Raw genomic sequence first — 15,596 nt, forward strand, 5'->3', positions numbered from 1 at the left:
AGCTTTTCCAGTGTTTGAAGTATTGACTAACAATAGCACTAATCTGTACTCAGAATAATTTACCACTGACCAATTATGTTCTGCTAACACACTGTCGTGTACCAAAGCCTCAAGTTTTTCCATTCTAACCCCCCAAAATACATAAACAGCCTGCTTGAAAAAACCGCAGTGGTTTATTCCTTTCCCAGTGTACCTGAAGATCTGAGCTCCTCTGCTCTCTCTGTGCCTGTGTGTCTCAAGTCTCTGTCCAGCCATGCATTCAGGTCCAGTGTGTCCTCTGCTGTTCAGCAGAAAAAACATAAATGTTACTGTCTGTCTAGTTGAGTGATAACACAGGTAACTTATTGTAAGTATTTTTAAAACTTTTTGTATTTTTCTTAATTTGCTTTCAATTTTCACTCAGTTTTCTTCTTTTTCTGAAGAAGGTGCTATGAAATTGCTGTAGCCCTTTGTGCTCTCTTGATTGTCCTAATAAGTTCATCAATTTTATCAAAATTTTACACATAATTAAGTTCCTACACTTTTTTCTCAAATTGATGACCATGTAGAGAAGATACTATAGCCAGTTAAACTTAAGTGTGAGTACATGTCTTATCAGATACCAGACAATTGACAATGGCATGTACTTATGCCCTAGCTACAAAAAAAGTTTGTCACAGGCAGCAGCATCTTGGACGCTAATGGCAGTGAATGAAGAAACTATACTTAGCCATTCCTGTGTACAAGGCTCTGTTTCTTACCTTTTCTTATTCATGTTCTGTCTGGGCTAAACTTTTCTTCCCTGTTTAGCATCTCCCAGGAGCTGTGATCATCTTTGTTTTCTTTCCTGGACTTTCCCTTCTCCTGTGCTGAGTTTCTCAGTCTTAATTTCCTCTCGCTCCTGGACTGAAGATTCTTTCTGCCCCGGGAGATTGAGTCCCTCCTTTCCTCCCAGCAATTTAAGAATTTGGTTTCTCTGTCCCAAGGTCTTCTCTTACACCTTCTCACCCCTCCTTCTCCCCACTGCCTGCAGGCTTTCTTCTTCCGCCCTGATCTTTTTCCTCTTGGAGTGTTTATTCTTGACAGTGCTTTATCTCTTTTTGCCCTCACTGAGGGTTTTCTTTTTTTTCTTTTGCCCTGTCCTTAGCTGACACCAGATAATCCTCCTTCCCAATTCCGATAGTCCTAAGGAAGCTCTTTTTCAAACCCACCACTAGCAAAGTAGAAGCATCTTGCCCGACAAGGACAGAAGGTACTGCCTGCCCTGCATGGGGCAGGGGGAAGAGGCAGCCTCACGTCCCCTCCGGTGGGCAGCAAGCCAGTGTGAGCAGAGATGGGGCCCTCCATGGGGTCCTTTGTTCTGGCTGTAGCGACACGTCAAAGGAGAGTTGAGCAACTCCCGGCTTCTCTTACCTGTTCTTTCCCCCTCTTCCTCTTCTCCACCTCTCTGACTTTACCCTACTTGGCTTCTCCTTCCCCTTTCTCTTCTAGACTAGTTTAAACACGTCCTCTAACCATTTTCTTCTTGAATAACACTTTACTGAACCATTCTTCTTTAAAAATCACATTATCTTAATAGCTGGCCCTTTCTGTGCCCTTTTTCTTGCCTTTTTTGTCTTTTAATTTCTTTTTACATGTAGAAGGCTGGTCTCTTTGAAGAGAGGGAACTGCTTGCAGATGAAAAAAAAAAAAAAAAAAGAGACCTGTAATATTGTCGGTTTTCTTCTGGCACCTCTCCAGTGCCTCCAGTGTACCTTGAGGGGGATTGACCAGTCTCTTTGCCTAAGGCAGGGGACCGGGTCCTGGCCGCAGCTCCCGGGCTCAGCTGTGCTCAAGTGTGCCTTTTGGCTGGAAGAACTGTTCCATTCTGCGTTCAGCACGGCAGCAAAAATTCAACAAGCTTTTCTTCATCTTTTTATTGGTCCATCCGGACTTAGAGAGGATTGCCAAAATAACAGCGCTTATGAAAGGTGCGCACATCGTCCTCTCTGATGACCTCTGCAATCCTTTGGCAGCCCAGGAAGGTAACATGATTTAATCTGCAGACGATCTCTATAACAGATCCCCAGCAAGGGCTGTGCTGCTGCCCGTATGGCTGGCTCAGCGTCTCCTCTGGGGAATCTGTAGCATGCAGCCGCTGGCATCTTCTCCTGGCAGAAGCTCAACCATTTGAAGAGAAGGGGAGGGGAAAAAAAAAACCCCGATCAGGATGTTTGCACATGCTGTTCGCTGCCTCCTCGCCTGGGTGTTTCGCTGAAGGGTTAGGACATCTGTACAGAAGGAGAGCGGCGGCGGCTGGAGCTTGCCCTGCTCGGGGCCGAAGTTGTTCCAGCGCGATGGGGGTTTGAGTGTGTGCAACGCACCGGGCAGGCCGGCAGCAGCGACAGGATCGCACTCCCCATAGCGTACACAGACGGACTTCCTTAAAATATTTCAAGCCTAATGGCCTCTGGCATAAACAAGATTCATCAGCCCGGGACTAGCAATGGATCTGAAGCCGCTCACAGGAGCTCGGCAGAGGAATGCAATCAGGAAATGCACATGAAAATGTGCAAGAAGATTGCCCAGCTCACTAAGGTACGTCTGGCTGTTTCAGCCTTCCCAGGGAGGTGAAGCTGCTTTGGCCGGGGGCGGCGGGGCTGGCTCCGAGCTGCCGCCTCTGATGGCCCCTGTCTGAGAGGAGGGAGGGGAAACGGGCCCTCTCTTGCAGGGCGGTTGCCGAAAACATCGGTGTGGCCAAACTTCCTTTCAAACAGTTCCCCCGCGGGTGCCACAGACCAACCTCAGCTGGTTGCCTTTGTGGCTGACGATCGACGTTTCTCACTTAACCGGTCTAATTAGCGTGCAACCATAGCGAGAAGGGCTCAAGCTCTGCGAAAGACGTAGGGTCTGTCCGTGTGCTGCTCACAGGGGTTGACGGTATCAGCTTTTTTTACTGAATTACGAAGACGGCAATTCATTTGCGTTTTATAAATTCTCGAGTAATGTTGTTGCAATGCTGCAGCCGAACTGTGGTGACTGAAGTACAGCGTTATTTGTTGTCTTGTACTTAATTGTTCTTGATGTGCATAAGTAGAAATACTTAAGTGACCTTCGTAAAAGACAGGAGTTGGAGAAGAAGCAGGATTAAATTACGTAGTATATTGCGCTTAAACTTTTAGTCAATACTGAGCTACACTACTAAATATTTTGAACATTTTCCACACCGTGTTAAGAAATAAGAGAAAATCTGTAGGAGGTGGCAGTTACCTTTTAAACTATTTTCATGCTTCATCTTTGTCAGTGAGAGAAACCTATTTCCTACCCTTGTTTACTAATCCAGCTTTTACATGTTCTTTAACTTCACTGCAATCGGTAAAGACATTTTAGCAATGAAGAAACACTGACAATGAAAAAACACTGACTAAAAATACAGGTCAAACAATAGAAAATCATTAAGATGTTCAAGTTAGAATGGCTATGAATACATACACAAGTGCTACCTATATTTATGCGTATACTTGCTATATTATAGTTACTGTGCTGTACCAATACTTACTTTACCAGTGCTTTGATTGTGTGTTTGTATAACAGTATTTGTACACAATATGATCCTTACTTGTTGCCCATGAATGCACACATTACTCTTCAATGTACATTTTCGTTCCGTTGTAATTGAAGGAAAACTATCCAAATAAAAATACGGTTTTTAAACTATTTTGAATGCAGATATGCAATGAACAGTGCAGTGAAGTCTGTAAAAATTCTTAGAGGGAAGCACTTTCTGTTTATTGATAACATTCCTGATTCCTCAACCACGGTGAAATGTACATGGAAGATGACTGTAAATTAGATTAAGATGTCCTAAGTCGTTCCCTTGTTTTCTGTCTGATACTGACTTGCTACCCTTGATCAATGTAAAGGGTCACTATGTAAAGTTTGTCCATAAGTATCACTCAAAAAAAAAAAAAATCAAAGTATTACCTTTTCTAGCAAAAAAGCAATAGCTGGGTCTCTATTAATTGATACCTTATAATAGTAACAAGAATTGAGGAATCACCAGCTCCCTCTTTCTGTGTGGTCCATTTCTCATTTTCTGTAGAGATTTCTGTGCCTTCCTTTTTAGATAAAGTTATTCTTTTTAAAGTCTCTCTAATACGTATTAAATTTTGAGGGAAAAAAAATTCCTTTCTGAAAACTCTTATGTTACTTTATAAAGCTTGTTTTTGGGTTGGGGAAGAAAGTTCTGCTATTTTAGTAGCAAAGGGAACAAAATCATCTATGCAAAGGATCATGGCAAAATTCTGTTGCAGTGGGTTATTTTCAGATGCTTTTGCTAAATTTCTCTGTTAAAATGTGGGTGGGGTGATTTCTTTACTTTTAATAGAATTTCCCCTCTGGATACTTTTCAGTCATGTGAAATAAAGATGATTTATACCTGAAGCTCAAAAAAGTGCTTCCAAACAGCAGATAATTCTGTTTTGGAACGTGGCCTTTGAGGAGCAATTTTCTCTGCAATAACACTACACTTACAGAGAACTCATGGCAGAATTGTAATTTTAATCATATTCTTTCCCTTCTAAATTCTGGGTAGACTCATGCTGTACCAATAGCAAACATCTGAGAACAAAATCTGAGACCGCATTAGCTGAAAAATGGCTATATGGAAAATTTGTTATAATCATTTTTGGTCTAAGAACTTTGAGAGCTCCATTTTGAATCACTGTTTTCTTGGATATACTACAGTCGGGATCATTATAATAAAATCGCTCTGACCTTTAAATTGCCTGTAGTGCTTTCCATTCCCATTTCTAACCTCGTATGTGATACTACTGTCTGCTGTTACACAGCTGCAGCTTCCTGTCTCAGTAATGTTAGATTTTCATTGACGGGGAGGTAATGGTCTAATTACGCATCCACTCTGCATTGTGCTGGGAGAATTGAATACAAAATGTTTAAATTAGGTGTAGGATACAGAGTTAGACTTACATTCTCTCTTTGTTACATAGTAGTGGCCGCCTCCTACTTTCAAAGGCGAAGGAGGGATGTGCATCGACAAGCAGAACCAAACTGGGTGAAGTGATTGAGTGTCCATTCTTGCATGAAGTGCTGATTACATTGTAAGACGTGGGTTGGTACAGGGAGTTCCCATACATAGTCAGGACACAGAGATCCGGAAAGCTGCCGCCATTCTACTGCCCTGCTATTTCTGCTTTTGGAGAGGTAGAATATAGTACGTTTTCATACCTTCAGTTGTGCATTTTTCTGTTCTGCACCTTTTTGGCTGTAGCAGCAAAAATACAAACCTTTAGAAATGTTTTGTTTGCTTTGGGCAGCAAACTACTCCTTTTTGTAGCCCATTTATCAGTACTTTTAGAAGCCTGGCCCTTCTCACAAAGATTGACTTTTTCCACTGTTTTCATATAGAACATACATTGTTTTTCCACATTGAGCTATCACAACAAGCAAAACCAAAAAGCGTATTTTTAGCAGAGCCTGTTGCAATAGGACAAGGGGTAGTGGTTTTAAACTAGGAGGGTAGATTTAGACTACATATGAAGAATTTTTCACAGTGTGGGTGGTGGAACACTGGCACAGGTTGCCCAGAGAGGTGGTAGATGCCCCATCCCTGGAAACATTGAAGGTCAGCTTGGATGAGGCTCTGAGCAGCTTGGTATAGTTGAAGATGTCCCTGCTCATTGCGAGGAGCTTGGACTAGATGACCTTTCAAGGTCCCTTCCATCCTAAACTATTCTATGATTTGTAAGTTCAGTCAGGCTCCCTGTTCTGCTCTGCCTCTGTCTTTCCCCAAAAGTAATGTGCCCTTTGGATTTCAAGGCAGAACTGGCCACAGATTCTTGTTTACCATTAGACATCTGTCTGCCCACGTTTGAATTGTACTAATGAAAATACGTCAGGGTTTTATTATTAATTGTACAGTTTAGGTTTTGCTTTTAAAGCCTCAGCTCACATTGCTAAATGAGTATGTGGGATAACCAGGTTTTGTTTGAAAAAAAAATATTTTTTTTTAAAAGGGTATATTAAAAAGTGCAAACTGAATTTTTTTGTTCCCATGGATGCAGGTGTAAAGTTTAAAAGCCCTGGTAAGATTATTGAGTTTGGATGAGAGCTGTCTAGGCCATCTGAATTTTACCTTAAAATCTGGTAACATTGCAGCTATTTCCAGATGAGCTATCCTTTCATTTATGAACTTGCACAAAGTAAAATGGAAACATTCTGCTTGTAAATGGGAAGGACCACCTGTAGTTATCATTCACATATACGAATCGCACATTTAGTTGGTAGGTGCCTTTCTGCAACACTAGTACATTCAAATTAATAGGGACTTGAAGTTAGTGTACTCTTATGATTGTAGCAGAATGCATGACTTTGTACCAGTAATTAAGTTTAAATCTCCATCAGACATTGGACCTTTGGCATGCTGTCTTGTGTTTGCCAGTTTTTTGTATTTCTGATCTGTTTAGCAATAACATGACGTTTAAAATGCACGGTGACTTTATAATGACACTTCATGTTTCATTCCCTGCTGCCTCAGACTACAGATTTCTGACATCCACTGGCTCTTACAGGACTTACATGTGCTTATGGATTCTCAGGGCAGTCCTTTTTACTTGAGATAGGATGAGAAATGCAAATGAACTCTTGAAGAGGAGTGCTGAGGAGAGTGGATCACCTTTCATTGAAAAGGCAGTTCGGGCAGGGCTGGCAAGAACTAGATACACTGCTGATACATATGTTATTCAGGCTTCTTTTCAAACCTCTGCCAGTGGGGCTCAAACCAAACCCGCTGTTCTGGACTGCAGCTCTGGAACCAAGCCTGATGTGAATAGCTAGGATGGTGACATTACCTGGTGATCAGAGAGCTACCTAAGCCACAAAATGGTTCTGTTTCCTTCCTAGAGACAAATTCCTGGATACCAATGGAGGAATATTTTTCATGGGAGTAGATAGTTACCCTCAAACTCATTTTCCCTAAGGGTTCATCTGGTTCTATATTGTGGATCTTGCTGTAAGAAGCACATTTTAAATTGCAGTATTTCTGGTCAAATAGATTGTTAGTCAAAAAATCAAGCAGTCTGGCAAGAATTTTCTGTATGTATATTGGATACTGTGAGTTAACAAGGAAGAGAGTGCCAATGCAAGGAAAAGTTAATTGCTGGTAAAAAAGAATTATGAATCTTTTTTTTTCCTCCAGGGGAAAGAAATGTCAAAGGGAGCAAGTGTGTTCCTCTTCTAGAAGCAGCAATATAGGCAGATGTTCCTTAATGACTCTATGTAGAGCGGTTGAAAATGTTACACATTCCATCTGCTTATCACCACCAGTCACCAGGAGGGTTATTGCCCCTGAGCTCAGTCAGCAGGGTAGAAAATATGAACATTATTAAATAAGCTTCAATGGAAAATCAGCCAGATAAGCAAAACCCACTTTCATTACTTATTTAAGGAAGGATGTCTGAAGTGTATGCTCATATTTAGTTCTATTAGCTTCAGTCTGTGGGTGGAAATTTACAGAAGAATTAGCAAGTGGCCTGGTATCTGTGTGAGGGCATAGACTGTTTACATCATTGTCTTGTAGCATGGCTGTATATTAGATCTTTTAACCTTTCCTGTTTTATTTGCTATTAAAAAAATGGCTGATAGGTTCAGGAATGAAATATGATCAAATTCTAATGGGTTATTCCGGAAGCACCTATTAGCTGAGCAACTGTGACGGAGCATTCCTGTTGTCTACTCATGTTGCTAGTTGAAATATGTTGCCTTTTTCACATAATTTGAGCTAAATTTATTGGTCTTATTTACCATGATGTGTTAACAGTATGTGCTAACCAATGCTTACAGTGGCTCAGCTCGTGCAGTTAGTTGTTATGCTACCAGAGCTCTCCTGTGTGCTTAAGGCTTTTTGATCTCCATTCTCTAGAGAGGTATCAGTATTCTATAGAAATGAAGCAAAATGGAACAGCACAAAAACTAGGATCATGCTTTTGGAGCAACAATATTTTTCTTTTGGGCAAGGAATATGAAAACTGCTTTCCATGTAGGCCAAGGGAGAGAATCTTTTTATAAAGCTGCTTGCATTATATACTGACAAGACTAACAAAGTCAACTATCAATATTCCCATGTACTTTACTTTATGGTGTATTTGTTTGCATGATTTTTCTATCAGAAAATCAAAGCTAGCATTATTTTTGCCTACCAGCTGACAAAAATGTTCAGACTAAGATTTCTTAACTTGTTATCACTATGTTTTCCTTACAGAACTAGAAAGGAACTCCTGGATCATAAAATCCATGTGCAATGTCTTATAATTGTGTTGATCAACTAGTCAAAAGCAGTATTAAAGCCACTATGTCTATTAAAAAGCAACCTAGAATCTTATTATTTAGATGGCTAGAAATAGTCATTTAAATTAATTCAAGGTATAAGAATGACATGTATATACTGGAATTACCTTCTTACCATACAAATTTGTCACTGACTATACCAAGTTTGCTGAAAATCTGACAGCCTTAGTAATCGACAACTCAAAGCTACTTTATGATAGGAACAACATACTACATTCAAGTCACGTTTTCAAGGAACTCCAGTTAATGTTTATATACAAAATGTTGTGCATTTTATTAATATGCACATTACAGGCAATAGGTAATAAAATATCTAGTGATCCAGAGTTGCGCAAAAGAAAATTGCAAGGTTAGAGTTTTTTCATGTTCTCTTTTCTTCATGAGTAGTGTATAAAAGTACCCTTTTCAGTGACACTATAACTAATCTCTCCTAACATTTTTTTTAACCAGCATGTAAATGCCAATATTTAACAATTCAGAAAATTATACGTAAGTTAGAAGTCAATGCCAACTCAGCTTAAGACATTCTGGTTTAAATATTCTAAAGCTGTGGACTTAGGCTTTTGAGCACTTCAGTGTTGTGTGTGGTATAAAATACTTTTTCCATAAAGTATCCTGTTGTCTTTTCCCTGAAGGCACGGCTTCATTAGGTAAAGGCATGTTTATCTTTTATTAAAACAGCTGTTACACTGAGGTAGAACTACCTCTGCTGCCACCTCTACAGTCAGATCTTAAACACATTAGCTGTCTCACTGCAACAATTCACTTGCTTTTCCTGCCTGTACACAACCAGACTCTCTCTATGTGGTGCTGAAGGCCACTTCACCTGTGCTTTTAGTAGGAACAAATAGGCATGTGAGTTTTTCTTGCTTGTGCTTAAAGCCATCAGGAAGTGTGTGAAGGTAGTTACCCCAGTACCAAGACTGAGTTAATTTATCCTATTTCCCTGTGGGGCATGGTGGCTCAGACTTGGCTGTGGTGGTTCAGGCTTGGCATTTTACTTAATGTATATTCATTTGTCTTCCAAAGAGCTCAGAGACAGCACAACACACATAGCCTTATTACTGAGGAAATACTGCCTTTATTTCATAAACTACAAACTGACTGTTTTCAAATAGGGATTTTTTTCCTTAAGTTAATGACCTCAGTGAATCATAGAATAGTTTGGATTGGAAGGGCCCTTGAAAGGTCATCTAGTTCAAGCCCCCTGCAACGAGCAGGGACATCTTCAACTCGATCAGGTTGCTCAGAGCCCCATCCAACCTGACCTTGAATGTTTCCGGGGTGGGGCATCTACCACCTCTCTGGGCAACTTGTGCCAGTGCTTCACCACCCTCATTGTGAAAAATTTCTTCCTTGTATCAAGTCTAAATCTCAGTTCACCTCCTAAATCTGTTTTTTAGTTCATATATTGAAAAAGGTTATGATTGGTCATTTGGTATTTACCGTCTCCATTATACTTTTGACTGTAGGGATGGCATGGATCAGATTCAGTTTGAGATTAGGATACTTTAATTTGGTGTTCTTCATGCGTACTATACATCCAAGGTGCCAGTGTAGTCAGCAGAGCCTATAGAGTAATTTAGTAGACTAACCATTAGAGATTGAAGTCAGTTTCATGAACTAGCTAAAACTAGTGTCATTTGAGAATTGAGCATAATCTGCCTAGTTCTGGAAAAGCATAGTTATCCTGCAAAGCCTGTGGCGTATTTGTCAACTCCTGTGTGGATGTTTCAGGTGCCTATGGCATCTTAAAAGGCACCAGATCTCTGGGATTAGGCAAGTGAGTCAGGACCTCCGTGTCTGCCTCAGTGATCTGAATCGCTCTCAGGTCTCTGTCAGCTTTACTGATCTCTGGTGGTGGACTATAATGGGAGTTTACACAAATGGCACACCAGTGAACACCTAAATCCCAGTATTTTAATCTCTAGCAAAGTCATCTCATGTTCCCTTCCCAGCTGTGTCTCTTTTGGAGTTGGAGAGTCATGCTTTATTGTGTTACTGCTTGCAAAGAAGCTTTTATCATGATTGATTATTCTTGTTGCTTTTTAGTATCCCTTTTTTCAGTTCAGTTAGACTCTGCTTAAGAGCAGGGGGACATACCATAACTGCATTGTATACAAGATGTGGGTGAATCACAGACTTATGATTGTGATACAGGGAGCTTTTTCATTTGTTCTGCATTTGTTGCTTAGAAGTCCCATTATCTAGCTGTCTGACTGCTGTCTTCATTGTATGTTTTATAGCTCCAAGATTTCTTTTCTGAGCAATTTCAGATTCTGTCAGCGTGTATGCAAGGTTTAGATTTGCTCCTTTTAAGAACATTATCGTACATTTATCTACAGTGAACTTTATCTGCCTTTTGACCACTGTGTGAGGTTCTTCTGCAACTCCTGTAGTCAGGTATCACTTTTGATATTCATTTATTTTTCAAAATTTTAATGGATGTATTCAGTAGGATAGCTGCTAGTTCAGTGCTCTAGAGACTCTATTCATGGTCTCTATTCTGAAAACGGACTACTCTCTCTGAGAATATCTTCAGTCATAACAAAGTAAGAGTATGAACGCATATTATTAGGATGAGAAAACTGCAAGGCAACTGAAATCTCCACAGCCCCTAGAATGCTATGCTTTGCTTTTTCTAAAAGTGTGTACATAATAAACTGGGAAGAAAAAAGTGACAACCCTTTTGTTAAGATAGTAATGGTAGAGGGTCTGTGAAACTTTCACATGTATTCTCACTGTTGAATTTGCTTACAGCAGCAAAGAACTTAAATTTTCGTGTCTGCAGTAGTAGAAACTCGTATTATTAATTCATATATCATTAATTCATAATTCAATACCTGTGGGTTTTGATGGTTTCTTGTCTTAATTAGCAAAATATGTAGAACATATAAAGAAATCTTTTTAAATTTTAAAAATTACTCTGTCAGAATTTCACCTGAAAACTATAGGAGAGTAAGAATTTGATCCAATTTGTATAGTGCTTTAGTCTGGATTAGGAAGAAACAGGGCTCATTTTATCTATGCTTATCACAGATACGCATCAAAGGCAAAACCTGAAATAAACGTTGTGGTTTAGATAAATTACAATATTTGTCTCCACAAAAAGATGTATTTGGTTGGGAAAATCTGTTTCACCCTGGGCTGTAATTAAATCAATGATTCTACAGTTTATATTTGCAAGATTTCCAAATTCTACTGTATTTATAGTAAGAAGATACGTTGAAAAACAGGTATTGAGAACTTACTTGATGAGTTTGTTTACTGCATTTATTGTAAAATTGAACAATGTTGCTTTATCATAATCTATAACAAGATTTTAAAATTTATTTTGTAAGGATAAAGTTTCAGATAAATATCTAGAATAATCAAAAAGAAAACCCAACCCTTTGAAAGCACTGAACATATGTCTGCAATTTTAGACTCCTTAAAGCTCTTTAAAAATCTAGGATATAATGAAACATTTTCACAAAATCGACTGTTAATTTGGCAAATGAGTTCTATCATCACTGTATTTATCTGGTTAAGAAGATGCATTAGTTCATATTTTGGAGCATAATAGAGAGCAAACTTCTGGGATATAAACCAATCAAGCTCTTCTATAAGTTTTACACAGGTAACAAAAACCAGACAGCTACCCTGTCAGTGAATTACATGGAGATAAGGCCTTTTTATTCCTTCTATTGACACAGAATTGTTGACTTCACTTCTGTACTAAAAATTCACCTGGACTACAATGACCTTAAAATGGACAGACAGAAGGCATAAATATAAATGCGGTTTGTGTCAAACAAATCTTCTACTTCTTGCACCTTGTATGTCTGAGACAGCTTCATAAGATGAAGTTGCACTCATTCAAGACTGTAAAAGCCTAAGATTTATGAGCATCTTTGAGATCTTAAGGAGTTAGGCAAGAATTTCACCATGACAGAGACTGCAAAAGATGGACAGAAAGGACCTTGAAATCAAACAGTTTGGCCTTTCTGCTTGTCTGCATATGTGTGTTGATTTACATTGATACAACATGAGTCAGGAACTGTAAAAAAAGGGTTTATAACATTATATTGTAGGGAGGCAGATACTACAAAGATCTGGGCTAGAGCTTACATTATTTCACATATTAATGACCTGGAAGTAAAAATAAACAACATATTAAAATTAACAGATTATACTAATTCAAAGGGAGTCATAAACACCTAAACAAGATGGAAAGAAGAAAGGAGTGTAGATGGAAGACAAAATAAACTGCATTCAGTTTGGAAAAAAGCTTGTTTTTCCAAAATCCTGCATCAAAGCAGATGTGCATGGTATCTTTATGCCCAATACCTGTTTTGTTTGGTGAAGTGTTGGTAAAACAACATGGAGTGGGTGTACAGAAATGAAGTCAATATGAAGTGAGACATTAGTGCAGGATGGAGAGAAAGCCCAGAGAACAGAGAAATAGGAAAATTAATTAGTTTTGGCCTCTGAGAATTGAAACTTGTCTCTTCCCTTTGTATGGGAGTCTCTCTCAGGTCTGTAGAAAAAGGAAGAGCTGGGAAGTTGGCTGTGCAGAAGAAATGGCAACAAAACAACTAGTCAAACACCTGAAGCAATTTGGTTCACCTCTGTTACCTGATTTAGACACCTGTATTGGAAAGGGAAACACTGTCCTTTGGAAGCACCTGTCTTTCTCCTTTGACTAACCTAGATTAGATGTGTAATGATAAATGGATGATGTTAGGTGAGATGAATCCCATCTCTTGTATGCAGGAAACATCTTTCTGAGAATGAAATGCATAGGGTTTTTCTTGTTGTTTCCTTGCAGTAATTACTAGTGGCCTCTTCTGACCTCCTTCTGTGGTAGCTGTGTTTCAGAACAACCTGTTTCTCTCAGAATTTCCGTGTCAGAACTTGAGGAGTCTTTAGTATTTCCATGACTGTCAATGAAGACCTATTTCTTGAGATGCTGAGGAGGCACTGCTTACAACCAGAGTCATAGAGGGTGGATTTGTGACCAGTGTAAAGAGAAGGGATTAATGTTGAGTAGATTTTATAGAACAGTTCCAGGAGAAATTTCAGTAATAAACTGCATGTGAGTTTTCCAGCAAAGGAATCTCTGTCTAGAATTAACTTTTATGATTCTACAGTATATTTTTGCTTTGCAGAAATTGTTGGGATGTGGTATTGGTGCCTTTTTTAGCACTTGCTCTGCCTCTGGAAACATTTTTGCAATACAGTTTTACTTTCCTAGTTCTTGGAAATTGCCTGGCAATTATCTACTTAGCTCATTTGAAACTATAAAATAGAAATCAGTGACAGCTGATTTTATGTTTGATTGCACTTGAGAAATCAAGTGCAATACATAGGCCACTAAACTAAGGTTTTCTAAGTTTAGTTTTGCATTGCACTAGGCAAAAGAATAAAAAAGTAAAAAATGGGAATGAATAAATGTGCCTGTGAGATTTTCTTGTATAAAATTTAAACTAAGAGGAAAAAAAGTGAGAGAGATGCAGAAAGAGGCAAAAACATGCCAAAATAGTTTAGAAACCTGTAGACATTTTATGCTTATAGTTTCTTGATACATTCTAGTATCGCAATATATTTTTGGACTGACTGTAATACATGGTACATGTGGAGAAAAAGGGCAATATGTTCAAATTTTAAGAATGTAAGATCAACTTTACCTCTTCTACTGTGAATCTCTAGATAAGGAAAACCACAGATACCGTGGATACTGTGGAACATTCAGGAGGGTGAGACATTGCAGTGAACTTCTGCCCATGAGACATCAGATCATCTGAACAGTATTGGATTTCATACAGAGCCCTTGGCTACCTCAGTGCTGAGTCCTCCTCCCACCCCTCCAGGATCTGAAAGGCTTTATTAACATGGTTGGAGCAACGGATGAAAGGATTTAGATTGACCCTGCACTAAAAGAGAATGTCCTGAAGCAAAATCTTTTTTTAGTATGGTAATTAGGATTCATTCTGGTGCAGGACACAAGTGATGCAGCTCTTCTGAAGCCTGAGGAGTTGTGGAAACCAGCTTGGGTTATTGTGGACAACACAGGTGAGAGCTGATGGAGCTTACTGAGCTTGAGCTAAGGCTATGTCAAGCCAGTTGCATGTGTTTGCAACATGATGCTGGGACATCTGATCTGGCTTTTTGTTGAACTGGCATCCTCAAAGCTCATTAGTTTCCAGGTATAGTTTCCAGAGCTAAAAGCAGACATGCTGTTTTCAGCAAGAGGCTGGCACTGTGAGCTGTAGCTGGGTTCTCAGCTCTGACTTTGAGCTCATTAACTCCATTGAACATAAGTTAGCCCTGAACTCTTTGCATCTCTGACTTTGTTAATTTGTTATCCGTGCTCAGCACGCATGGATAGATAGAAGTTTGAGGGTTGGGAAATTTTGGAAAAATATTTTTAATAATTTACTGACAGTGAAAGGCTTGAAAAAATGTATTTTTATTGTTTTGTAAGTGAAAGTCAACACTGATGATCTTGAAGGTCCTTTCCAACCTAGTAATTCTGTGATTCTGTGTTGATTCAAGGTAACTTTAATGTACTGTCACAGTGAGTGGATAAATGAACAATGAACTGTGTATGTTTCTTATGAAAAGAAATATACTCTATAGCATTTTTCTAAAGAACGGGATGGTAGTAAGCTATGTAATCTGAAAGCTCACAAAAGAAACCTTTGGTATTTCTTTCCACAACTCCATCTTTTGAAAACAAACTTATATTCACTGGAGCTGAACTTTCATTTCAGAGGAAAATAAATTACTTTAGCTTGTGTTTTTGCAAGGTGCTGAAGTCACATATGGAAGATTAAAAAATTGCAAGGCAAATTAAAAAGAAAAACCCAACTTTAAAATCACAAGGAATTTTTTTTCTATTTTTAAGATATTTTTGTGATTTTTAGGTTCTGAAACACTTCTGGCTGTTTGGAGTGCCAATTTTTTTTAAAGCTTCTCTCATGCTACCCATTTATGTGTTTGTTATCAACAGTTGCTGCAACTATTTGGATGCATAAAATTATTCCTGTGCTTTCAGGAAGCCACAGAGGACACACGGAGAGATTTGAGACTTAGTTCATGAGTTCCCTACAGTATGTTAGAGTATCATATGTTAGAGCAGTATCATTCATCTGAAATCAGCATAGATGTAAAATTGGATCAGCACTGTACCTAATCATAGCGTAGGTCTGTACCTTAATTAAAATACATTCTTCCTTCTTCAGTGTTCAAAATACAAAAGATTCTTACTAGACTATTAGTTAATAAATTGT

General features: G+C 38.9%; 1 protein-coding gene across 1 annotated transcript in view; it reads left to right on the forward strand.

Annotated features, from left to right (window-relative positions):
- Positions 1–2,421: 2,421 nt before the first annotated feature.
- Positions 2,422–15,596, forward strand: part of FAM184B (family with sequence similarity 184 member B) — a gene marked incomplete at its 5' end in the record, with an annotated part of 44,116 nt that continues 30,941 nt past the window's right edge. Inside the window, one exon of the mRNA XM_081999734.1 lies at positions 2,422–2,556. Within this exon, the coding sequence (XP_081855860.1) occupies positions 2,422–2,556 (135 nt within the window). The remainder of the gene's footprint in view (positions 2,557–15,596) is intronic.

This window comes from Phaethon aethereus, assembly GCF_964289735.1.
Source record: "Phaethon aethereus genome assembly, chromosome: 4".
Classification (NCBI taxonomy): Eukaryota; Metazoa; Chordata; class Aves; order Phaethontiformes; family Phaethontidae; genus Phaethon; species Phaethon aethereus.